This window comes from Podarcis erhardii (assembly GCF_964252035.2).
Source record: "Podarcis erhardii genome assembly, chromosome: 15".
NCBI lineage: Eukaryota > Metazoa > Chordata > Lepidosauria > Squamata > Lacertidae > Podarcis > Podarcis erhardii.
In genome coordinates, this window is record NC_138505.1 from 8,548,220 (window position 1) to 8,573,175 (window position 24,956).

Below are 24,956 nucleotides of genomic sequence, written 5' to 3' on the forward strand. Positions count from 1 at the left end.
TGGACCTAATAGTCAGGGGTCCCTTTACCTTTACCTATTAAAATAGTATGGGAGATAGCGTTATTAGAAAAACTAACCAACAATCTGAAACCGACACGGGGACAAACAGAGGAAGACAACTTCACCCCGGTATGGTTTATCACATACACAGCCCAACAAGACAACAAGAAGAACCCGCCAACAGCATACGAATCAATCTGGCTAACCTGATCCAAAAACACGCACAGACCCCACTCACACACGAAAACAAAATTTACCACAGCTAGTCAAAGACAGCCAACCACAACCGAGGCCATGGGTAGGCAAACTAAGGCCCGGGGGCTGGATCCAGCCCAATCACCTTCTAAATATGGTCCGCGGATGGTCCAGGAATCAGCATGTTTTTACACGAGTACACTGTGTGCTTTTATTTAAAAAGCATCTCTGAGTTATTTGTGGGGCATAGGTATTCATTCATATATATTTTTTCCAAAATATATTTTGCCCCCCCCCCCAAGGTCTGAGGGACAGTGGACCGGCCCCCTGCTGAAAAAGTTTGCTGACCCCTGTTCTGGGCCAAACCCAACCTCACTCACCACCAAAGGAATACAGTGGTACCTCGGGTTAAGTACTTAATTCGTTCCAGAGGTCTGTTCTTAACCTGAAACTGTTCTTAACCTGAAGCACCACTTTAGCTAATGGGGCCTCCTGCTGCTGCCATGCCGCTGCATGATTTCTGTTCTTATCCTGAAGCAAGGTTCTTAACCTGAAGCACTATTTCTGGGTTAGCGGAGTCTGTAACCTGAAGCGTATGTAACCTGAAGCGTATGTAACCCGAGGTACCACTGTACAAGTAAATAGTAAAGAGAACCTGCAGAAGCTATGCTGACAGAAAACCCCACACATACACTAAGTAAAATAGAAACATCGCCACCTGACACCACCCCCAGTCACCATTCCCCCTCCACCTCTTCCCCCATTTTCTTCCTAATGTAGCACTAATGTCTCAACAAATGAAACTGATCTGTAGAAATGTAACTTGGAAAAAGAGACATTGCACATACTTTTGCAAACCAGATGCCAACTTTGCTGCCACATACACCCGGACAACACCATTACTGGCCCCAACAACATCACACATACCATCTCGGGACTATTTAATTGCTCATCGTCTAACATTGTGTATGCCATAAAATGCCAACAGTGTCCTTCAGCTCTCTATATTGGACAAACAGGCCAGACCTTACGCCAAAGAATAAACGGACATAAATCGGACATCAGGAATCACAAGACAGAGAAACCAGTAGGAGAACATTTCAATCTCCCAGGACATTCTATACAAGATCTCAAAGTAGCTGTTTTACTACAAAGGAATTTCAGAAATAGACTGGAAAGAGAAGCTGCTGAATTACAACTTATCACCAAACTCAAAACCATGGAAAAACCTGGTCTGAACAAAGACCTTGGATTCTTATCTCATTATACATGACAAAGCCATTTTTCACCTTTTCACCCCTTGCTTTTTCCTGTAAGACCTATGGCAGTCGTTAAGAGTCGTCAACAGGCTCATCACAGCTATCTGCCAATCACCCATTCCCACCACCCTTCTGAGTAATACCCCTCCCCACCTTCTCACTATATAGAAGGGTCTGGAAACTTCTGTTTCAGTGTATCTGAAGAAGTGTGCATGCACACGAAAGCTCATACCAAGAACTGACTTAGTTGGTCTTTAAGGTGCTACTGGAAGGAATTTGTTTTGTTTTGACTATGGCAGACCAACACGGCTACCTATCTGTAACAAGAAATCTTTAGTAAACATATATTTTTAAAAAAACAACACAAAAACAGTGCATGAACCAGAACACAGCCTTCCTTTGGAATTCACACTTCTCTAAAGACTGCAGTGGGGTTCTCCAGCCAGGTTAACAAAAAAGCATATACTAGCACAACATGTGCCTATATAGACAGCCGGCACTACCCTGAGACAGAGTGAGGCCATGGCCTCAGGCAGCTAATTTTGGGTGACATGGAAGGGCATCAACTCCTTCATCCTCTCCATCCCGTCTTTACATCTCTGCAAATGCATTTAACATGTGATCCCTGATAGGCTGGGACATACGTCTAGGTCAGGGGTAATGGGACTTCTGGTTCTCCAGAGGTTGTTTGGACTCCAGCTCCCATTATCGCTGGCCGTTGGCCATATTTTGCTGAGGCTTGTGGGAGGTGGAGTTCAACAACTTTGGGAGAATCTTCTCCACCATGAAAGGTGCCTATTGGCTAGCATCCGTGACGTCACCAACTCACCTTTCTTTGCAATCTGTGGCAGAGTTTCCCAGTGTGTGCAGGCTGTTTGGTTGTGTGTGTTTTACAAAAAGATGATAAAATACAAATGTACAGGTGAGGAATTTTAACTGCTTTCCCCCTTGTTCCTTCCTCGGTAGGGTAGCAGCTTGTTCTGTGCAGAACCAGGAACTGAGGAAGAAAGTGCAGGAACTAGAGACCCACAACATGTAAGTCTGTTACTGCCCCCCTGAAAGCAAGGTCCTTCCTTTTGTTACCAGCAGGCAAGAGGATAGTGTCCATTGGGAAAGTTTCACTTGAAATTTAATTGCCAGAAGACCAGTAAATCACACCAGGATCACATTCACCCGGTGCTATACCAGCTGCACTGGCTCCCAGTGGAGTACAGGATCAGGTTTAAGGTGCTGGGTTTAACCTTTAAAGCCCTATATGGCCTAGGCCTCCGTACCTATGGGACCACCTCGCCTGGTATGTCCCACAGAGGCCCTTATGGACTTAAAATGAAAACATCTTGGAGATCCCAGGCCACAGAGAGGTTAAAGGTAAAGGGTAAAGGGACCCCTGACCATTAGGTCCAGTCGTGGCCGACTCTGGGGTTGCGGCGCTCCTCTCGCTTTATTGGCCGAGGGAGCTTCCGGGTCATGTGGCCAGCATGACTAAACCGCTTCTGGCGAACCAGAGCAGTGCACGGAAACACCGTTTACCTTCCCGCTGGAGTGGTACCTATTTATCTACTTGCACTTTGACATGCTTTCAAACTGCTAGGTGGGCAGGAGCAGGGACCGAGCAATGGGAGTTCACCCCGTCGCGGGGATACGAACCGCCAATATTCTGATCGGCAAGTCCTAGGCTCTGTGGTTTAACCCACAGCGCTACCCGTGTCTCTACAGAGAGGTTAGGCTGGCCTCAAGCAGAGCCAGGGCTTTTTCGGCCGTGGCCCCGATTTGGTGGAACGCTCTGTCACAAGAGACTAGGGCCCTGTGGGACTTGACATCTTTCCACAGGGCCTGCAAGATGGAGCTGTTCCACCAGGCCTTTGGCCAAGGCACAGTCTGACCCGCTCTCTCCTTCTGTAATCCTCATAGAACTCTAGCCCAATAGTTGCCATTAATTTGATTCTGAATTGATTTTAGAATATATTTTAATTAATTGACAATGATTTTATTTAAATTGTGCTATTTTTACTGTTGTTAGCCGCTCTGAGCCCGGCTTTGGCCGGGGAGGGTGGGATATAAATAAAATTATGTTACTATTTTTTATTATTATTATTATTATTATTATTATTATTATTATTATTATTATTATTATTTCCGTTTATAAAAGGCACAAAGCATCATAACAATATCCGACCAAATTGGCATTTTATATCTGAGTTTGTGAACCCTTTTCACAAGCCAAGGGCCACATTTTCTTATGCACAACCTTCCAGGGGCCACATGCTAGTTTTTGGGGTGCCAGAGGCAAAAGTAGGCAAGGAAATGTGAATGTTAGTCAGCTGGTTGATATACACGCAAGTACACACAGCTCTGTCCTCCAGGCAAGTAAGACAAGGTTACCAGATTTTTTTCAATGAATCCGAGGACGCTTTTCAACTTCATACTAAATAGATGGATTTTGTCAGGGGACTGATTTGTAAATCCAGGGACTGTCCCCTGGGAAACGGGGACGTCTGGTAACCTTAAAGTAAGAGGCATTGTCAGAGTTCAAGGATAGCAAAACGCTGTTGGGGGAAAAGTGGATGGGAAGGTTCCATTTAGCCAGCAGCAATAGACAATGTTGTTGTTGCTGTTTAGTCGTGTCCAACTCTTCGTGACCCCCTGGACCAGAGCACGCCAGGCACTCCTGTCTTCCACTGCCTCCCGCAGTTTGGTCAAACTCATGCTGGTAGCTTTGAGAACACTATCCAACCATCTCGTCCTCTGTCGTCCCCTTCTCCTTGCGCCCTCCATCTTTCCCAACATCAGGGTCTTTTCCAGGGAGTCTTCTCTTCTCATGAGGTGGCCAAAGTCTTGGAGCCTCAGCTTCAGGATCTGTCCTTCCAGTGAGCACTCAGGGCTGATTTCCTTAAGAATGGAGAGGTTTGATCTTCTTGCAGTCCATGGGACTCTCATGAGTCTCCTCCAGCACCAGAATTCAAAAGCATTAATTCTTCGGCGATCAGCCTTCTTTATGGTCCAGCTCTCACTTCCATACATCACTACTGGGAAAACCATAGCTTTAACCATACGGACCTTTGTTGGCAAGGTGAGCAATAGACAATAGACCTAGTTATTCTGCAGTGATTTCACACACAGCATGTGGCAAACATTCTGGCTCCAGATCTGGACATGGGAGACTCAGACGCATTTCCTCTTACAGGTCCCTGCTGGGTCAGCTTCAGAAGCTACAAGGACTCATCAAACAGACCTCCACGAAGGCAGCCCAGACCAGCACTTGCCTCGTGGTAAATTGGGGGGGGGGGGGACAGAGAGCAAAGTGGGGATGGTCATGCTTGGCGATAAGACTCAATACTGGCAAAATCATTTTTCAAAAGAGAACTGCATTGGGTGTGCAGATTTGGAGTGATGTATCTTGGAGGGGGTGTCAAAAATTCGGGGGGGGGAGAGAATACAGAGGTGGGAGGCCCTTTTCAGTGTTCCCCCTCCCTGGGAATTCCTAGAGTGGTTTAAAAAGGGGGGGACCAACCCCTCTTCTTCCCAGGGAACTCTGAGAATTGTAGCTCTGGGAGGGGAATGGGGTCTCCTTAACAGCTCTCAGCCCCCTTAACAAAATGACAGCTCCCAGGATCCCAGGTGGTTTTATAAAGGCATGGTTTGGTTTGAATGTGGCTTTGATGGGACAGGATCCCTAAGGCCTTGTATTTATATGCATGGACGGGCTTCATTGTAAATTGGTTTTAGTGTTTGTATTGTGTCTGGGAGTCTGTTATGTACTGAGTTGAATAGGATCCAAAATGCAGCAGTCTGATTCTGGGCAATTCTGCAATTCTGGGCTGCATCAATAGGAGTATAGCATCTAGATCAAGGGAAGTAATAGTGCCACTGTATTCTGCTCTGGTCAGACCTCACCTGGAGTACTGTGTCCAGTTCTGGGCACCACAGTTCAAGAAGGACACTGACAAACTGGCACGTGTCCAGAGGAGGGCAACCAAAATGGTCAAAGGCCTGGAAACGATGCCTTATGAGGAACGGCTAAGGGAGCTGGGCATGTTTAGCCTGGAGAAGAGGAGGTTAAGGGGTGATATGATAGCCATGTTCAAATATATAAATGTCACATAGAGGAGGGAGAAAGGTTGTTTTCTGCTGCTCCAGAGAAGCGGACACGGAGCAATGGTTCCAAACTACAAGAAAAAAGATTCCACCTAAACATTAGGAAGAACTTCCTGACAGTAAGAGCTGTTCGACAGTGGAATTTGCTGCCAAGGAGTGTGTTGGAGTCTCCTTCTTTGGAGGTCTTTAAGCAGAGGCTTGACAACCATATGTCAGGAGTGCTCTGATGGTGTTTCCTGCTTGGCAGGGGGTTGGACTCGATGGCCCTTGTGGTCTCTTCCAACTCTAGGATTCTATGATTCTATGATTGGTCCTAGAACAATAGGATCCAGAATGCAGCAGTCTGATTGGTCCACGGGAGCCACCCAATCCAGCTCCAGGTGGAAGTTTATCCGCAACCTGATTGGCCTACAGGAGAATCCCGGAATTAGCCAATCACGTGGGGCCCATTGTGTAAATAATGTATATAAAGCAGACATTCTGGGGCAACTTCCATTCCTCCTCACCACTACGAGCTGAATAAAGAGCATGAAATCCACACTCGACTCCGAGTATATTTCAGAGTCGCTTCGGGTCACTTTGGCGAGGGAAGCAAGTAATCGATATAAATGAATTTGATGGCGACTATCACTCAGTTTACGCTCCAGGTGCACTCCATCTCCCAGCAGCGACAGCTCCCAGCATGGGCAATGGTGAGGCATGATGGGAGCTGTAGTCCAGTAACACCCTGGAAGGCCAAAGGCTACGTATCCCTGCTTTTACACCCATGTGGTTTCTTCAGCGCTTAAATCAACCCTCTCTCCTTCCGCTTCCAGATCATCATCTTCTCCCTTGGGCTTTTCATCCTGCCCAGCTGTAGCTCCTTCTTTGGGGGGACCCAGATTAGCCGGGATGACTACAAGCCGTCTGGAGGTAATCATGGGGGGGGGGCAAAGTGGGATGAGGGTGTCAAGAGAGGAAGAACACGAGTGTGTGTGAAGAGAGGACAGAGATGATCCTTAGGGCCCCTGCCAACTCTATATTCTAATATTCTCCAAATATTCTACATATTCTATATTCTCCAAATTCTATGATTCTGTGGTGTCTCTGATAAGATAGGGCAGGGGTCAGCAAACTTTTTCAGCAGGGGGCTGGTCCACTGTCTCTCAGACCTTGTGGGGGGCCGGACTATATTTTTTTTGGGGGGGGGGAATGAACGAATTCCTATGCCCCACGAATAACCCAGAGATGCATTTTAAATACAAGCACACATTCTACTCATGGAAAAACATGCTGATTCCCGGACCGTCCGTGGGCCAGATTTAGAAGGTGATTGGGCCAGATCCAGCCCCCAGGCCTTAGTTTGCCTACCCGTGAGATAGGGTAAAAAGGTAAAGGACCCCTGGACGGTTAAGTCCAGTCAAAGGCGACTATGGGGTTGCGGCACTCATCTCGCTTTCAGGCCGAGGGAGCCAGCATTTGTCCACAGACAGCTTTCCAGGTCATGTGGCCAGAATGACTAAACCGCTTCTGGTGCAACGGGACACTGTGATGGAAACCAGAGCGCACAGAAACACCGTTTACCTTTCCACCACAGTGGTACCTATTTATCTACTTGCACTGGCATGTTTTAGAATTACTAGGTTGGCAGGAGCTAGGACAGAGCAACGGGACCTCACCCCGTTGTGGGGATTCGAACTGCTGACCTTCCGATCGGCAAGCCCAAGAGGCTCAGTGGTTTAGACCACAGCGCCACCCAGGTCCCCTAACCAGCTTTTCCATCTCCTTTAGTGATTTCCCGACACATCTTGACCAAGGGCAGCCTTTCTGGTCCGGACGAGTCTCCCGCCACCCGCAGCCCAGAATCGTCGCGTGTTCAAATGGAAGAACCCCGAGAGGACGCCGGCGACGGGGACCCAGCGGCTGCTGGTAACCCTGACACCACCAGGGAGACCGTGATCGCCAACACGTCTGATCCAGGGTCACCGAGCGATGTCAAGGAAACTAATTCTAGGAGGCACAAGCCAGAGAAAGACCCTACAAAGCAAATCCACGCAGACGAGATGTAGCAAAGACTGGGGATTTGCTCTGCCAGGCAAAAGACACAGCAGGGCGTCCAAGAATCCATCTTGGTGCTGTTCCTCCTTTCCTGGGGCACACGATCCAGCCGGGATCCTGTCTGGGATGGCACAAGCAGCCTAAGATCTCTAGCGGAGAGAACAGATTTTGAGGAAGCTCCCTGGCTGTTCTAGGGAGACTAGAATTAGGGGCTTTTTATGCCAGTTTTGGCTGAGCCCCCAGGATGTATAGGGAAGCAATCAAGGAGAGCCACAGAGCATGCGCAAAGTGGATTCCCGCTCGCCTCTTGTTGCCAAGTTAAATGCAACAAGCACAGGATCAGAGAAGTTGCCGCTTGGAGTTTAGGAGCATCTGCGAGCCCCAGCACCTATCCCTCTCTCTCTTAAAAAATTGGAGATTTGGAGCTTGACGTTTTAGGAGGGACAGGGCTGGATGAAGAGAACGCTGTGTTCTGCTGTTGGTTCTGCTATGTTCTTGTGCCTTTAAACTGGGGATAGGGTGCTGGTTTTGGCCAAAGGGAGACACAGTGCCTTGTGGGCAACCCTTTGGGGGCTGCATGACAATGGTGGGTGCAATGGGAGGCAAGAATCGGTGCAGTGAAGCAATGGGTGTGACTCTTAGCTTTGTATAGTAGCCATGCATGCAAAGAACCCACATTCCAGGCAAACCAGAGGGCTTCATTGCTGCTTGATGGTTTCCTATAGGGGTCTGGTTGGCCACTGTGAGAACAGGATGCTGGACTTAGATGGGCCTTTGGCAAGTTCTAGTAGGGCTCTTCTCATGTTCTTATGTTATGATCTTAAGCAGGGGTCAGCAAACTTTTTCAGCAGGGAGCTGGTCCACTGCCCCCTCAGACCTTGTGAGGGGCTAGACTATATTTTGAAAAGAAAGAAAAAAAAGAACGCATTCCTATGCCCCACAAATAACCCAGAGATGCAATTTAAATAAAAGGACACATTCTACTCATGTAAAAACACGCTGATTCCTGGACCATTATATATCGATATTGATATCAATAGATATAGCAAATTTATTGATTTTCCAATAAAAACAGCGAATCAACATATCCGAATCATAATTGGGGGGGCCGGACTATATTTTGAACAGGGGAAAATGAACGAATTCCTATGCCCCACAAATAACCCAGAGATGCATTTTAAATAAAAGGACACATTCTACTCATGTAAAAACATGCTGATTCCTGGACCATCCGCAGGCTGGATTTAGAGGGCTATTGGGCCGGATCCACCCCCCGGGCCTTAGTTTGCCTACCCATGTTCTTACACAGGGGTCAGCAAACTTTTTCAGCAGGGGGCCAGTCCACTGTCCCTCAGACCTTGTGGGGGGGCTGGACTATATATATATATGTATATATATTTTTTAAAATCATTTTTATTGATTTTCCAATAAAAACAGCCAATCAACATATCCGAATCATAATCCAATTGGTGGGCCGGACTATATTTTGAAGAGGGGGGAAATGAACGTATTCCTATGCTCCACAAATAACCCAGAGGTGCATTTTAAATAAAAGCACATATTATACTCATGTAAAAACACGCTGATTCCCGGACCATCTGCGGGCCAGATTAAGAAGGCGATTGGGCCAGATCTGGCCCCTGGGCCTTAGGTTGCCTACCCATGTTCTTAAGACTACCCAGACAACTTAGCACTAAGGTGGTTGGGGGGGGGGGGAGAGAACAGGGTGGATGAAAGAGGATGGCAGACAAAGCCTGACTCAAAGATGAAGTCATATCCCAGGAGAATATTGTGGAAGGCACTCAAAAGGACGTGGCAAGACAAACGAGAGGCAATCTCTGTTTTTTAGGTGGCGGCAGGGGAACGGGAGTGCAGAAGGTCTAGTTTACAGAACCATCTCCCTCTCTTGAAATGAGCTCATCTCTTTCCAGTGAGCCAAACGTAGATTACTGAACCATTCAGGGAGCCCTCACCAATTTCTGATGCTCAGGCCTTGGCCCCAGAGGACAAATCATAGAATCATAGAGTTGGAAGGGACCCTGAGGGTCATCTAGTCCAACCCCCAGCAGTGCAGGAATCTCAGCTAAAGCATCCATTGCAGATGGCCATCCAACCTCTGCTTAAAAACCTCCAAGGAAGGAGACTCCGCAACCTCCCGAGGGAGATCCTTCCACTGTCGAACTGCCATTACTGTCAGAAAGTTCTTCCTGATGTTGTCAGGAGTCCAGGTTCTCAGCTTGATAACACAGTAAGCATAGCTAATTAAAAAGGAGGATTTATTGCAAAAACAAACAGATAGCTCTGGGTGGCTCTAACAAAGCATCCGGCATCATCACTCAAGTTGACCCTTCTGAAGACTCCTTCCGGCGTCTCCAGCAGATACTGAACTTACGACCCTTACGTCTCTTGTTTTGCTTCCTGTCTAACAACCCTCCCATTCGCCGACTCCTCGGACTTACTAGATCAGCTCCAACTTCTTCCAGCTCTGAGAGGCTGTGTCACGGTCCGGTTCACGGGTGATCAAAGTCCCGGCAGGAGATGTCGGGACCGTGGGCAAGATGGCGGTGATGTAGCATGAATGGGGGTCCAGAAGCCAGGAGTCAGGAAGCCAAGAGTCCTAGGGTCAGAGAGCAAGGAGACAGAAAGTCAGGGGTCTGAGGATCAAGAAGCAGGGAGTCAAGAAGGCGAGGTTCAAGGATCAGGAAGCAAGAAGCCAAACGCAGCAAGGCAGGAAGTGTGTTGCTGTGGCAAAGAGCCAAAGGGAAAATGCTGACCTTATATCCCTTCCTGGCTCTTGCCACCAGGTGCTGTGAGTTACCAATCGGCCTCACCTGTGCGGCCGCACCTTGCCTCTCCAGAACAAACTTAGGTAGGCCCCAGTCCTGCGAAGTCCTATTGGTCACAGGGCCTGGCTCCTACACACACACCTGACAGGCTGTCTCTGAGTTTATTTGCACCTGATTGTGCTTCCGGCAAGCTTTGGCTGTGTTCTAGCCTGCTCTCAGCTATTGCCTTTTCCGTCAGGGTCAGAAAGTGCCGAGGTCTGCAGCTGCCAGCTCTCCCCTGTCTGACTAACATCAAAGCCTCTCTGTTCCTGGCTGCTTTCTGCTGTTGGCTGCAAACCTTCACTGGGAGCTGGCTCATTCCTGACAGCCGGAATCTCCTTTCTTGCAACTTGAAGCCACTGGTTCAAGTCCTAACCTTCGGAGCAAGAGAAAACAAGCTTATTTCCTCTTCCACGGGGCAGTTCTTGAGATTTGAAGATGACTATCCTATCTCAGTCTCCTCTTTTCCAGACTAAACATGCACGGCTCCCTCCAGGGCCGATCTTTCTGGCCCACAGTCCTCATCCACTCCCACCTCTTCCCAGAACTACCCCCCCCCTTCTCCATCTACCTTCCTTTGTACCCTTCCTTGAATGTTTTTGCCTGGCTGGGGAGATCAGAACCGAAAGAAATCGCTGCTGGATGAGGCCAGCATCCTGTTCTCTCAGTGGCCACCCACGTGCCCCAAAGGGAATCGGGATTCGAACCCAAGACCCCTCTCTCCTCCTGCGGTTTCCAGCAACTGGTATTCAGAAGCATTACTGCCTCTGACCATGGAGGCAGGTCAGAGCCATTGTGGCTAGTGGTCATTCTTAACCTTTTCCACGAATTTGTCCAATCCTCCTCCACAGCCATCCAAGTTGGTGGCAAGGAGTTCCGTACCTTAACTATGGGGCTGTGTGAAGAAGGGCTTTCTATTATCCGTCTTGAATCTCAGAGATGGGTGTGAGTTGTCTGTATAAATTAGCTGGGTTCAAGCGGATCAGAGATCCAACGCTGAGGAAATAGAAACACGAGCTTCTCTTATGATCCGATCCGATAATCTTTATTGTCATTGTCCCATACAGAACAACGAAATTGAATTAATTTACATCAGACATTCAAAAACCCACAAGCCTGCTATCCCAGCCTGGTTAGCCCCTAAAAACTCTGATACCCCATAATTGAATACAATACGCTCGCATTAAGACTACCTTACACTGCATTTAAAACCAAACTCACATTTGGATAGAAACTGTTTCTCAGGCGGCTAGTCCTAGTCTTTATAATCCTGTACCTTCTTCCAGAAGGCAGAAGCTGAAAGAGGTAATTTCCAGGGTGGGCACTATCCTGCACTATCTCTGCAGGTTTCTTATGGTACCTGGAAGCATAGATTTGATCCAAGGGGGGAAGAGTGCACCCAATTATTCTCTCCGCAGTCTTTACAACCCTGTTACAGATAGGTAGCCGTGTTGGTCTGCCATAGTCAAAACAAAAAATTCCTTCCAGTAGCACCTTAAAGACCAACTAAGTTAGTTCTAGGTATGAGCTTTCGTGTGCATGCATGTTCTGAAGAAGTGTGCATGCACACGAAAGCTCATACCTAGAACTAACTTAGTTGGTCTTTAAGGTGCTACTGGAAGGAATTTTTTGTTTTTACAACCCTGGAAAGCATTGTTTTTTCCCCTGACCGTGAAGCTCCCAAACCACACACACAGACCGTAAGTTAATACACTCTCCACAGTACAATGGGAAAATACCATCAACAGGTCCTTTGAGAGATTATTTTTCCAGAGGATTCTCAGAAAATATAACCTCTGCTGTGCTCTCTTCATCAGGTCTTTGCTGTTTTCTCCCCAGGCGAGAAGACTGACCGACACCGGCTTATTGTAATGTGTGGCTCCTCCCACTTCTGCCCCCAGCCCCGCCCACTGAGGCATGTGGCTCTCAAAGTTGTCTAGGAGGAAATGTAGTCCGCCCCCCGCCCCCCCGGCTGAAAAAGCATCTTATCCATTTTTAGACACCAACAATCCAGCGCAGCACTGGGTTCTCCTTGCAAGGAACTCTCTCGTACTCCTGAATGAAGGAGGGTGGGCCTTACAGCACATGGAGTGACCTGGGGAGGGAGTCAGCGGCTCTGCCTGGGACCCAGAAGGTTGGTGGTTTGAGCCCCCCAGGGATGACTGGGGGCAAGATTCCTGCATTGCAGCAGGTTAGACTAGATCAGGGGTAGGCAACCTAAGGCCTCAATCCAGGCGGAATCAGTGTGTTTTTACACGAGTAGTGTTACGATATGGATGCAATGCAGCTGCAAAGTGCTAGCTTGAAAAGTAAACATGATGGGAATGTTGGGACTGCCCGTGGGAAACAGAGGGACAGTCAATTCACAGTGCGAAGCACCGGAATTAGCTCAGAGTGTAATATGAGCTCTTCCGTTTATTCCTGTCCAGGAAGTGTTTGTCACTAGACTGCTGGAGCTTGAAGAGAGCAGTCACGTTTTTTGTAATGCTGCAAAGACAGAAATAAAGGCATGTAAATACATTTCTGTCTATCTCTTTCCCCTGCCCGGGGGGGCAGGAAAGGGGGGGTGTTCTTCTCACGTTTGAGAAGAATCGCCTATCGAGACCTCACCTGGATCTTGCTGGGGAATGCAGCCAGGGAGGTCAACAGGGAATCATGCCGGGTGCCTGGGAGAGTTGCCAGTTTCTACTGATAAAGGCTTGATTTCCAACAAGTAGAATGTGTCCTTTTATTTAAAATGCATCTCTGGGTTATTTGTGGGGCATAGGAATTTGTTCATTGTTATTTTTCCAAAATATAGTCCGGCCCCCAACAAGGTCTGAGGGATGGTGGACCGGCCATGGCTGAAAAAGGTTGCTGACCCCTGGACAAGATCATGGGTAGGCAAACTAAGGCCCAGGGGCCGGATCCGGCCCAATCGACATCTAAATCCTGCCCATGGTCGGTCCGGGAATCAGCGAGTTTTACATGAGTAGAATGTGTCCTTTTATTTAAAATGCATCTCTGGGTTATTTGTGGGGCAGAGGAATTCATTCATTTTTATTTTTATTTTACAAAATATAGTCCGGCCCCCAACAAGGTCTGAGGGACAGTGGACCGGCCCCCTGCTGAAAAAGTTTGCTGACCCATGGACTAGATGAACCTCAGGGTCCCTTCCAACTATGATTCTACTGTATTTTATTCGTTCTGCAGCTGAACCGCTCTCAATATTGGGAAGTTTCTCCTGCCTAATGTTCAACCGAAATCCCCTCCTCTGACATTTCCACTCCATTCGTTTTAATCCTACCCCCCAGAGAGACCTTGTGTGCCTCATGCGAGACAGCTGCTTGTGTGTATTTTATTTCCCCATTTTCATCTTTTCCTGTTAAAAGCACAGGTGTGTGTGTGTGTGTGTGTGTGTGTGTGTGTGATGCTCTGACAAGCAGGGTTGCCAGCTTCTGAGCCAGCCACTGCTCCTCTGCTCCCACAATGTAAAAAAACACCCCATGTGAGCTCCATACCTGTGATCAGCTTAGGCCCAGCCTCTGTTAAAGACACAGGAGCAATGCAGTCAGGCTTACTTCTTGGTCAGTTGGCAACTCTGCAGAGACGCCCGCGATGTCGTCTTCATGTAAATAAAATTGGTAGCAGAGCTTGACTGATTCTTTCGGGCCGTCTTTCCGTTTTACAATGTGTCCTCACCTGCCGCCCTCCCCCCCACCCCCCGGTTTATTGCAGAAGTTTCTTGACGCATCACCCCCTCCTCGCCCCCACAACGACATCACCGCTGCGCTGCCGTATCGTGTAATTGTTGTATAGATCTGACGGGTCCTTATTATCTCACGAAGACAAATGTCAAGCATGGCAGGCAATAATATAAAAGCGGCTTGCGCCTGACGTCTTGCATCGCTTGCTCCCAAACCCTTGGCCGAGAGAGGCGTAGGAGTCCTCATTAGTTGCTGCTGCTGCAAAGGACTTGAGTCATTTTCAAGATCAGGGTGGAAGAGGAATCAATCAAGTCTCTCCACTACGAGGACATTGATCCATGAGCCCCATGTTTGCGGTGGAACATTTTAATGAGGCAAGGCCCTGGATGGAAGTGGCAATGGGTGATCTCATTCAGGGGTGGATCTCTTGACAACCTGTTCAGGAAGATCCAGGGTAGGGGGCAGAAATTTGATTTGGCTCGCACCGGAAGGCAAATTGTCACGGTCCAGTTCATGGGCTATCAAAGTCCCAGCTGGGGACGTCGGGACCGGGGGCAAGATGGCAAGGTGGAAGCAGGAACGGGAGTCCAGAAGCCAGGAGTCAGGAAGCCAAGGGTCCGAGGGTCAGGAAGCAAGGAGTCACAAAGTCAGGGGTCCAAGGATCAAGAAGCAAGGAGTCACAAAGTCAGGGGTCCAAGGATCAAGAAGCAAGGAGTCACGAAGTCAGGGGTCCAAGGATCAAGAAGTGAGGAGTACAGAAGTCAGGGGTTCGAGGATCAAGAAGCAAGGAGTCACGAAGTCAGGGGTTCGAGGATCAAGAAGCAAGGAGTCACGAAGTCAGGGGTCCAAGGATCAAGAAGTGAGGAGTCACGAAGTCAGGGGTTCGAGGATCAAGAAGCAAGGAGTCACGAAGTCAGGGGTTCGAGGATCAAGAAGCAAGGAGTCACGAAGTCAGGGGTTCGAGGATCAAGAAGCAAGGAGTCACGAAGTCAGGGGTCCAAGGATCAAGAAGTGAGGAGTACAGAAGTCAGGGGTTCGAGGATCAAGAAGCAAGGAGTCACGAAGTCAGGGGTTCGAGGATCAAGAAGTGAGGAGTCACGAAGTCAAGGGTTCGAGGATCGAGAAGCAAGGAGTCACGAAGTCAGGGGTTCGAGGATCAAGAAGCAAGGAGTCACGAAGTCAGGGGTCCAAGGATCAAGAAGTGAGGAGTCAAGGAGCCAAACGCAGCAAGGCAGAGAATATGTTGCTGTGGCAAAGAGCTAAAGAAAAATGCTGACCTTATAGCTAAAGAAAAATGCTGACCTTATTTTGATATCCTTATATCAAAATCTGAATTTTATAGTGCTGTCGTCCAGCCGAGAGCCATGTATACAAAGATTCATATATTGGAGTAAAGCATGCCTAAGATAGCATATAATATTGGAAACGGGATATAGAAACACATTATGTTGCAGAAAAATGCCTTGTGGAAATTTATGTGCATTTGGCAAGCCTGCGTGTGGAACGAATGTGTATATGACGAGAAATTTGCACTAAAAGGGACAGCGAGGTCAGCGACAGAGGTCCTGAGAGGTTGAAACATTCTGCTACCGGCATTGGAAACGTTGACATTTCTGAGGTCAGATCTGTCTGTCCATTTCTCCTGTTGCATACGGACCATCCTCTTTGCCCTGTTGAGGAGGCAGAAGGGGGTTCATGGCAGGGGAGGGCATCAATCTCATTGTATGCCGAGCGGGCGAATGAACCTTTGCCCCTATGGATGACACGCTGAGGTCTGGTAACCGTATTTCCAGAGTTGGCCCAAGGACAGAGTTGGCAGCTGGGTCTCCATTTCCCATCAGCCCCAGTCTGGGAGTTGGAGTACAGCAACATCTGGAAGGTGACCACTGTCCTAGACACACATCCCAGCCAATCAGGGATCACTCATTTAAATGTGTTTGCAGAGTTGCGAAGCAGCCAAGACCAACCCCAAAGGAATACAAGCGAATAGTAAAGAGAACCCGCACAAGCGATGCTGACACAAAACCCCACACATACACTAAGTAGAATAGAAGCATCGTCACCCCACCCACCATTCCCCCCTCCACCTCTTCCCCCGTTTCCTTCCTAATGTGACACTTATGTCTCAACAAATGAAACTGATCTGTAAAATTGAGATTGCACATACTTTTGTAAACCAAGAAATCTTTAATAAAAATATATATTTTTTAAAAAAGAAAAGAAGTTGCAGACCAATACAGTGGGTGAGGGGGGAATGGATAGGATATATAAATCCAATTATAACCAAGAACCAAATCAAACCATATCATCATCAAATCAAATGTGTTGTTTAGTCGTTTAGTCGTGTCCGACTCTTCGTGACCCCCTGGACCAGAGCACGCCAGGCACTCCTGTCTTCCACTGCCTCCCACAGTTTGGTCAAACTCATGCTGGTAGCTTCGAGAACACTGTCCAACCATCTCGTCCTCTGTCGTCCCCTTCTCCTTCTGCCCTCCATCTTTCCCAGCATCAGGGTCTTATCCAGGGAGTCTTCTCTTCTCATGAGGTGGCCAAAGTATTGAGCCTCAGCTTCAGGATCTGTCCTTCCAGTGAGCACTCAGGGCTGATTTCCTTCAGAATGGAGAGGTTTGATCTTCTTGCAGACCATGGGACTCTCAAGAGTCTCCTCCAGCACCATAATTCAAAAGCATCCATTCTTTGGCGATCAGCCTTCTTGATGGTCCAGCTCTCACTTCCATACATCACTACTGGGAAAACCATAGCTTTAACTATACGGACCTTTGTTAGCAAGGTGATGTCTCTGCTTTTTAAGATGCTGTCTAGCTTTGTCACTGCTTTTCTCCCAAGAAGCAGGCGTCTTTTAATTTCGTGGCTGCTGTCACCATCTGCAGTGATCATGGAGCCCAAGAAAGTAAAATCTCTCATTACCTCCATTTCTTCCCCTTCTATTTGCCAGGAAGTGATGGGACCAGTGGCCATGATCTTTGTTTTTTTGGTGTTGAGCTTCAGACCATATTTTGTGCTCTCCTCTTTCACCCTCATTAAAAGGTTCTTTAATTCCTCCTCACTTTCTGCCTTCAATGTTGTGTCATCTGCATATCTGAGGTTGTTGATATTTCTTCTGGCAATCTTAGTTCCGGCTTGGGATTCATCCAGCCCAGCCTTTCGCATGATGAATTCTGCATATAAGTTAAATAAGCAGGGAGACAATACACAGCCTTGTCGTACTCCTTTCCCAATTTAAACAGCTATTCAAACAAACAAACCCTTTGGCCGGTTAAAACCCTATACAGAGATGGGGAAGTTGCAGCCCTCCAGATGTTGCTGGAATATCAGCCCTTGCCAGTATGGCCCAATCATCAGGGATGATGGGATTTGTAGTCCATGGGGAGGCCCCCTTGGGTTTGAATGTCCACTGCATCTTTCCTCAAAGGGCATCTGGAACAATTGTGTCTTCAGTGCCCATTCAGAGGCCTGCAAGGAAGGAGCCATCTGCGCTCCTAGGAGAGGGAATTCCATATCTGTGGAGCCACCACCAAAAAGGCCCCATCTCTTTACATTCCTAGCTGCAGGGGGCGCTCTAGAGAGCCACCCAGCCTGCAGGTCCAGTAATCTGGCTGAATTTCCTACTTCTGGCAGGATGTGATTAATCCTAATCCTCTGGAGGAATCCATGCTTATGATTTTGTCCATCCCTTATGTAATCACCCACATGTCAGAAGCCTGCCCTTGGCAGAGGGAGGCAGAGTAAATAGGTCAGGGAACAGTGTGCGGGGAATGGGGACAACAACAGAACGACTGGTAGAAATGAGGCAAGATTTACTTAGAGGTGATGGTAGTTGGGGGGGGGGTGTTGTTGTTAAATTAATCTCCCTGCCTACACCAACAAAAATAATTTAAAACAATGACCTACTGGATTCCATATAAACAGAGTGGGGAAAACTTCTGTGGATTTAAAGAACAGACAGTAGTATGTCAGTGTCACCTTGTCATCTTTAAAGACAAAAGCACCCCCCCATTGGTCTAACTCAGAGGTGGGGGGGAAGGGGGCTCTTCTTGCTGTAGCTTTTCATAGGGGCTTGGATGGCCTGGGGTCCATACTTCCCCCCTACCCATAAGAAAACAGGCCCCCTCCAACATCTCTATGTGCAACAGGTGAGAGCAGAGGTGGGGGGGGGACAAACTCTGTCCTCCCCCTAGCATAGAGCAGTAGTGTGGGACCCCCAGCTCCCCTCTCTCTCAAGCTTTGCATCAGCTGCCTTCTCCTTCCTTTTGGTCCCTGCTGCCTCTGTCCTGGCCTTGAGCACTTGCTGGACATTCCTGCAAGGAAGAGGCGGCTGCAGAGGTCGAGGGGGTGGGTTGGCTTCCTGGTAACTCCCCCCCCCCCCAGCTGCCAAGGGGAGGCTGAGCAGTCTGTTATGTATCTGGGAGGTGCAGGGTGGGGGCAGAAGAGGAGGGTTTCTTTGATGCTCCCCTCCCAATCAGAGTGGCTGGAGGGAGACTTAAAGTGCAGTGTGTTACGGTAGTATATAAACCAATGGCTTTCAGAAATATAAAGCCGGCAGGATTTGCTCAATCCAGGCCTTTTCTTTAGGACATTTACCTAGAATCATAGAATTGTAGAGTTGGAAGGGATTCCAAAGTTCATTTAGTCAAACCTTCTGCAACGCAGGAATCGCAGCTAAATTTCAGAATATCATAAATTCTCCTGCCCGCCCTTCAAATATGTCCTATATAACATCCTTGCTCAGACCTGCGCTTTTAGAATTTTGGATCATTACGTAGGGAAAAGATAGCCATGTGCCATTTTCTGCCATATCAACTGCCAAATTGACAGTGGCACTAAACCAGGCATAGGCAAACTCAGCCCTCCAGATGTTTTGGGACTACAACTCCCATCATCCCTAGCTAACAGGACCAGTGGTCAGGGGCGATGGGAGTTGTAGTCCCAAAACATCTGGAGGGCCGAGTTTGCCTATTCCATGCACTAAACCATCTCAGTTATTCTGGCAATCTGCATCCTTGCTTCCTGGCCAAAGCTAGCAGTCATTTTGCCATATTTTGCTCCTCCTTTCACACACCTGCAAGCAAGCGAGGCAGAAATTCAACAGGTCAGGCTTTTCCCTTCCACAGCACAGAGTCGCACTGATGAAGCTTCCCCGCTTGCATTTATGCCTTCCAGACAGCCTTTAAAAGACACAGGAGTCCTGCTGGGAAAGGACAAAGCTAACAACCGATTTTCCTTTCCCCATCTCACAAAACAAACCACCAGGAGAGCTGCCAATCAACCTTCTTGTGCCTTGAACAAGTGACTTGATGTGTCCAGAGTGAAAGATTTCTGAGCATGGAAACAGATCTGATGGTTTAACGTACTTGCTTCCCGCCGGAAGGCTTATGGTGATATCAGAGACCAGGCCCTCCCAAGCCAGCTTTTAAGACACAAAGTAAAGATGAAATCAATTCATTAAAAGGATAATGAACCTAACAACACTCTAGAGTCCAGCACAGCAAGTCCAGTAGAAACAATTCCGAACAATTTAAAACAGAGAAAGCAACAGCAAAATCAATAGCAGAGCCACAACAGCAACTTTTAACTCAGGGTTGAGAAGTCTCAGGCGCTGTGGTGGGGCAAATGCGTCCCCCCAAAAAATCCTTTTTATCAGGCCCTCGGGACTCTCCTAGATCAAACCTGCTTCACATACTCCTCTGGGTTTTTTGGTTGGCTGGACTTTATCCTTGAACTGTGACAACGCCACTTGCATACATTCCAACATTTCTCTGATGAAAATAGGGGCGTCCCATTCCATAATGGTAATTTTACTATTTATACCCCACACATCTTACTAGGTTGCCCCAGCCACTCTGGGCAGCTTCCAACATATATAAAAACATAATATGACATTAAAGATTTTTTAAAAAACCCTTCCCTATACAGGATTGCCTTCAGGTGGCTCGGGGGTCGGATAACTCCATACCCTCCAACATTTCTCCAATTAAAATGGGGACATCCTAAGGACATCCCATTTTTTGACCCTGGCCCCTCCCACCACAAACATGCAGCCCCCGGAATGTTTTCCATGAGGAAAATGTGGCCCTCGTGCTGAGGAAAGTTACCCCAGCCCTCCTTGAACTAAGAGGGATTTTCAAGGCCTGATGAAAAGTGGTCGAGGAAGGGGCTGAGATGCACATCTCCCTCGCAGGACAGAATTTCACTAGTACAGGGTCCATCGGAAACGGCGGCCTGTTTTTCTCTGTGTCCCAAACTCCTGTACAGTGATACCTCAGGTTACAGACACTTCAGGTTACAGACTCCGCTAACCCATAAACAGTACCTCGGGTTAAGAACTTTGCTTCAGGATGAGAACAGAAATTGTGCTTCAGTGGCGCGGCAGCAGCAGGAGGCCCCATAAGCTAAAGTGGTACCTCAGTTTAAGAACAGTTTCAGGTTAAGAACGGACCTCCAGAACGAGTTAAGTTCTTAACCTGAGGTACTGATGAGTCACTGATGGTTAAATTGGCAAGCTTAACTGGCAGAAGAACAAACTGGTTCATTTAATATGGCAATTAAGTTGACAGAGGGGCAAACTGGCTCATTTAATATGGCAACCTTAACTGGCAAAAGGCACGATCCTGATCCCTGATTTCCACCTCCCTCCCAATAACACTGTTTACTTTGCTTTGAAAGTGTGTGTGTGTGTGTGTGTGTGTGAAGCCTTGGAGCATCATTAAATGTTTTCTGAAGAAAGCAACGATCAAATTGTCAAAAGGATAAATGGATAGAGATTAACGTACAAGGCAAGGGAGTTTAGCCAGAGGGAAATTTAAGGCAGGGTGGGGGGAGGGGAGCAGGACAGGCAAGATGGATGGATGACAAACAGATCTTCTCTTTTCTTGCCTTTTAATTGCTGCTTCAGAGACAGAAACCAACCAGTGAGCTGTTTTGGGTAGTGTCCATTCTCACCCCCACCTGGAAATGCCATTTGGGACTGAACCTGAGACCTTCTATGTATAAAAAACAGTGGCTCTGGCACTGACCCACAATCCTTTCCTTAAAAATTAAAGAAGGATATTGATAAGCTGGAAGGTGTGCAGAGGAGGGTGACCAAGATTGGAGGAAACCAAGCCTTATGAGGAATGGTTGAAGGATCTGGGTATATTTAGCCTGGAAAAGAGGAGACTGCGGGAGATATGATAGCCGTCTTCAGATATCTCAATGGCTGTCCCATAGAACAGGCACGTCCAACAGGTAGATCGTGATCTACTGGTAGATTGCGAGGTGTTCCTGGTAGATCTCTGGTCCCTCAGGGATCTCCTTCCCCACAAAATAAAAAAATTAAAAAGATTTTTTTAAAAAAGAAAGCTCAACTGCTCTGGCTTGCTAAGAAAAGCTGAACAACTTTGCCTTTCCAAAAAAAGCTCAGCAACTTTTGCTTCCTAGCAAAAAAAGTGGATTATCAGATTAAGGTCCACTATTTGACTGCGGATTCAGGACCCTCAGCTGTGTGTTTTATATAATCGACTTTTTATTATGTTCTGTGTATATTGCAATGCTCATTCAGTTTCATTCATTCATATATTCATATACCTTTGCTTCCTAAAAAAACAACAACTCAACAACATTGATCCATCAAATGACAATAGGTACATCACTGCCAGTTTTTTATACTGTGAGTAGATCGCAGTCTGTTGGGAGTTGGATGTCCCTGCAATAGAAAATGGAGCAAGATTGTTTTCTCCTGTTCTGGGGCGAAGGACCTGAACAATGGCCTCCAGTTACAACAAAGGAGATTCCAACTAAACATCAGGAAAAACTTTCTGACAACTGTTTGACAGTGGAATGGACCTTCTTGGGAGGTGGTGTGCTCTCAAAGGAGGTTTTAAAGCAGAGGTTGGATGGCCATCTGTCATGGATTCTTTAGCTAAAGGTTGGACTAAATGACCCTCCAACTCTACAATTCTATGACTCTAAGGATCTAGTCCTCATGGTTCTGAGTAAAGGGCTGCTTTACAGAGGGACATAGGTAGTTGCTTCCTACCGAAGCAGACCATTGATCCATCTAGCTCAGAATTACCTACACTGACTGGCAGCAGCTCTCCACGGCTTCAGACAAGCCCTAGCTGAGGATTGAACCCAGGCCCTTCTGTATGCACAGCAAGTGTTCTAGACATTCAATACAGGAGGGCATAGGGAGGGAGAGAGGGAGAACGAAGACAGATAAACAAGGCCGGGATTTCTAAGCGCTTTTGGACACAGCGACGCTCTCCAGCAATGATTAATTCTAATAATAACAGGACAGAATAATAGCAGATCATTAGGCTCAGAGATGCTCAGGGTGGAACATCAGAATCAACGGTTATTGGGCGGGGGAGCGAGCTAATTCCCAGCCCATTCTGCTCCCAGCAAAGCGCTGGGCCCCCGGCCAAGATGATGGATGAGGCTCTCTGCTCAATCTAATGCCTCCCGCCGCTTGCCAAAATTGCAATTTGCAGAGTAAACCTCTGATAAATAGTCAGCCAGAGGGGGCCCCCCTCTCCCGCTTAAGCACCCCATGCAGCGCCCACCCCTGGGGGCTGCCAGCAGCAATTTTGCACCCAGCTGTGTGCCTAGCTCTCTTCCCCACACCCACCCACCACTTCCACATGCCTCCCCTCCTGTGGGGACACAGGCTGAGGGCGGGGCACCTCACTCCCCTCTCTTCCCAAGACAACCCCCACTCCTCCGCCTGGCTCGGAAGCTGACAGGCTCGCTCGCTCTCCTGCTAAGCCAGAAAAAAACAGGCATCAGACTTCAGCACTCTGGACAGCTCCTGTGGCTCACAGTCTCTGTCTTGCTCTCTCTCTCAGCCCTGAGCTTTCAGCTTGCTCTTTCGGATCCTGTCCACAATGGACCGCTCCCAGTTGGGCTCAGTGGCCTTCCTGCTCTGCCTGATTTGGGCGGCACACAGAAGCCTCGCCACAGCCGGCCGGGCACCCCAGGAGTTCCCTTTCAAGCATGCCTACCAGGCGCACGAGAAGGAGCTGGTGAGTAAAAGAGGCGAGGTCTGCGGGTGGTCCCCCTCTGTGGGCTGCCACGGTGCTGGGGGGGGCAGCGGATAAATTGCACCCGGTGGGCAAGGATGCGCAGAGGGGTTCGAGAACCCCATAGGCAATCCTCCCTGGTATATTGTTGAGTAGAGAGGGGTCCCCCAGGGTCATCTAAGTCGAACCCTCTCTGCCATGTGGGAAGCGTAGCTTAAAAGAATTTGAAAACCTCCCAGCAGAGTTCTGAGTTAGCCCGTTCCCCGTCAGAAAGTTTCCCCCCCAAAAATGTTTAGTCGGAATCTCCTTTCTTGTGATTTAAATGTCTTGGTTCAGGTCCTGAGCTCCGGAGCAGCAGGAAAAAAGCTTGCTCCATCTTCCATCCTTCGAGATATTTGGAGGTGACTATCCCATGACACCGAGACCCAAAGGGTGGTACCCAAGGATATCCACCCCCAGGGCAAAACACGTCCGCTTAATGGATTTGTGATATAGAGCAGAACCAGTGGGATGTGTTGCACATCCCTATACAGTGGTACCTCGGGTTACAGGGTTACAGACTCCGCTAACCCAGAAATAGTACCTCGGGTTAAGAACTTTGCTTCAGAATGAGAACAGAAATCATGCTCCGGCGGTGCGGTGGCAGCGGGAGGCCCCATTAGCTAAAATGGTGCTTCAGGTTAAGAACAGTTTCAGGTTAAGAACAGACATCCAGAACGAGTTAAGTTCTTAATCAGAGGTACCACTGTATTGGGGAGAAGGTGGGATAAAAATGCAAAGAAGAAGAAGAGGAAGAAGAAGCAGATGTCTGCTTAATGGATTTGTAGTATAGAGCAGAACCAGTGGGATGAGCTGCACATCGCTATATTGGGGAGAAGGTGCGATAAAAATGCAAATAATAATAATAACAATAAGAAGAAGGACCCGTCTTATAGAATGTAGGAAACTGCCTTATACAGAGTCAGACCACTGGTCCATCTAGGTTAGTATTGCCTACACTGACTGGCAGCAGTTCTCCAGGGTTCGAGGCAGGGGACATCCCAAGCTCTCCCTAGAGAGGCCGGAGATTTGAACCTGGAACCTTCTGCATGCCAAGCAACTGCTCCACAGTCCTCCTCCTAAAGAATCAAGTGAGATTTCCGGCTCCATGGTTCTGGATAAAGGGCTGAATGTAAAAAGAACATGTATTATACTGAGTCTGGTCATTGGTGCATCTAGCTCAATATTGTCTGCACTGACCACCAGCAGCTCTCCAGGGTTTTAGGCAGGGGACTATCCCAGGCTTACCAGAAAATGCCAGGGATTGAACAGGGAATGTCTACCACTCAGCTTCAAGCCCTCCAGGATGGAGTCTGTGTACCTTTGGTCCACTCCAGCAAAGCACTTCTTAGGCCGACAGCCATGATTGTTAAGAATGGAGCCTCCAGTCTCAGAGGCAGTCTACCTCCGCAACCCAAAAATGGACCTTTTCTACTGTGGCTCCCCACACGTGGAATGCTCTCCCCAGGGAGGCTCGGCTGGAGCCTTCATTAAGCACCAGGCGAAAATGTTACTCTTTAACCAGGCCTTTGTCTGACTGACATCCAATGCCCTTTCAAAATGTGTTGTTGTTGTTTAGTCGTGTCCGACTCTTCGTGACCCCCTGGACCAGAGCACGCCAGGCACTCCTGTCTTCCACTGCCTCCCGCAGTTTGGTAAGACTCATGTTTGTAGCTTCGAGAACACTATCCAACCATCTCGTCCTCCGTCGTCCCCTTCTCCTTGTGCCCTCCATCTTTCCCAGCATCAGGGTCTTTTCCAGGGAGTCTTCTCTTCTCATGAGGTGGCCAAAGTATTGGAGCC

General features: G+C 48.1%; 2 protein-coding genes across 4 annotated transcripts in view; both read left to right on the plus strand.

The window, feature by feature from the left end:
- The window catches only part of CREB3L4 (cAMP responsive element binding protein 3 like 4), a 38,197-nt gene extending 29,625 nt beyond the window's left edge, over positions 1–8,572 (plus strand). For 2 of the 3 annotated variants that reach the window (XM_081841131.1, XM_081841130.1), the window contains exons 7-10: positions 2,421–2,489; positions 4,639–4,723; positions 6,365–6,461; positions 7,320–8,571. In XM_081841131.1, the coding sequence (XP_081697257.1) occupies positions 2,421–2,489; positions 4,639–4,723; positions 6,365–6,461; positions 7,320–7,597 (529 nt within the window). In that variant the 3' untranslated portion in view covers positions 7,598–8,571. Of the gene's footprint in view, positions 1–2,420; positions 2,490–4,638; positions 4,724–6,364; positions 6,462–7,319 lie in introns of all 3 variants that reach the window. The other variant, XM_081841132.1, reaches the window with a different exon arrangement.
- Positions 8,573–22,060: 13,488 nt separating this feature from the next.
- The window catches only part of LOC309330068 (cocaine- and amphetamine-regulated transcript protein-like), a 6,525-nt gene continuing 3,629 nt past the window's right edge, over positions 22,061–24,956 (plus strand). The window contains exon 1 of the mRNA XM_081841489.1: positions 22,061–23,117. Coding sequence (XP_081697615.1) covers positions 22,980–23,117 — 138 coding nt within the window. The 5' untranslated portion in view covers positions 22,061–22,979. The remainder of the gene's footprint in view (positions 23,118–24,956) is intronic.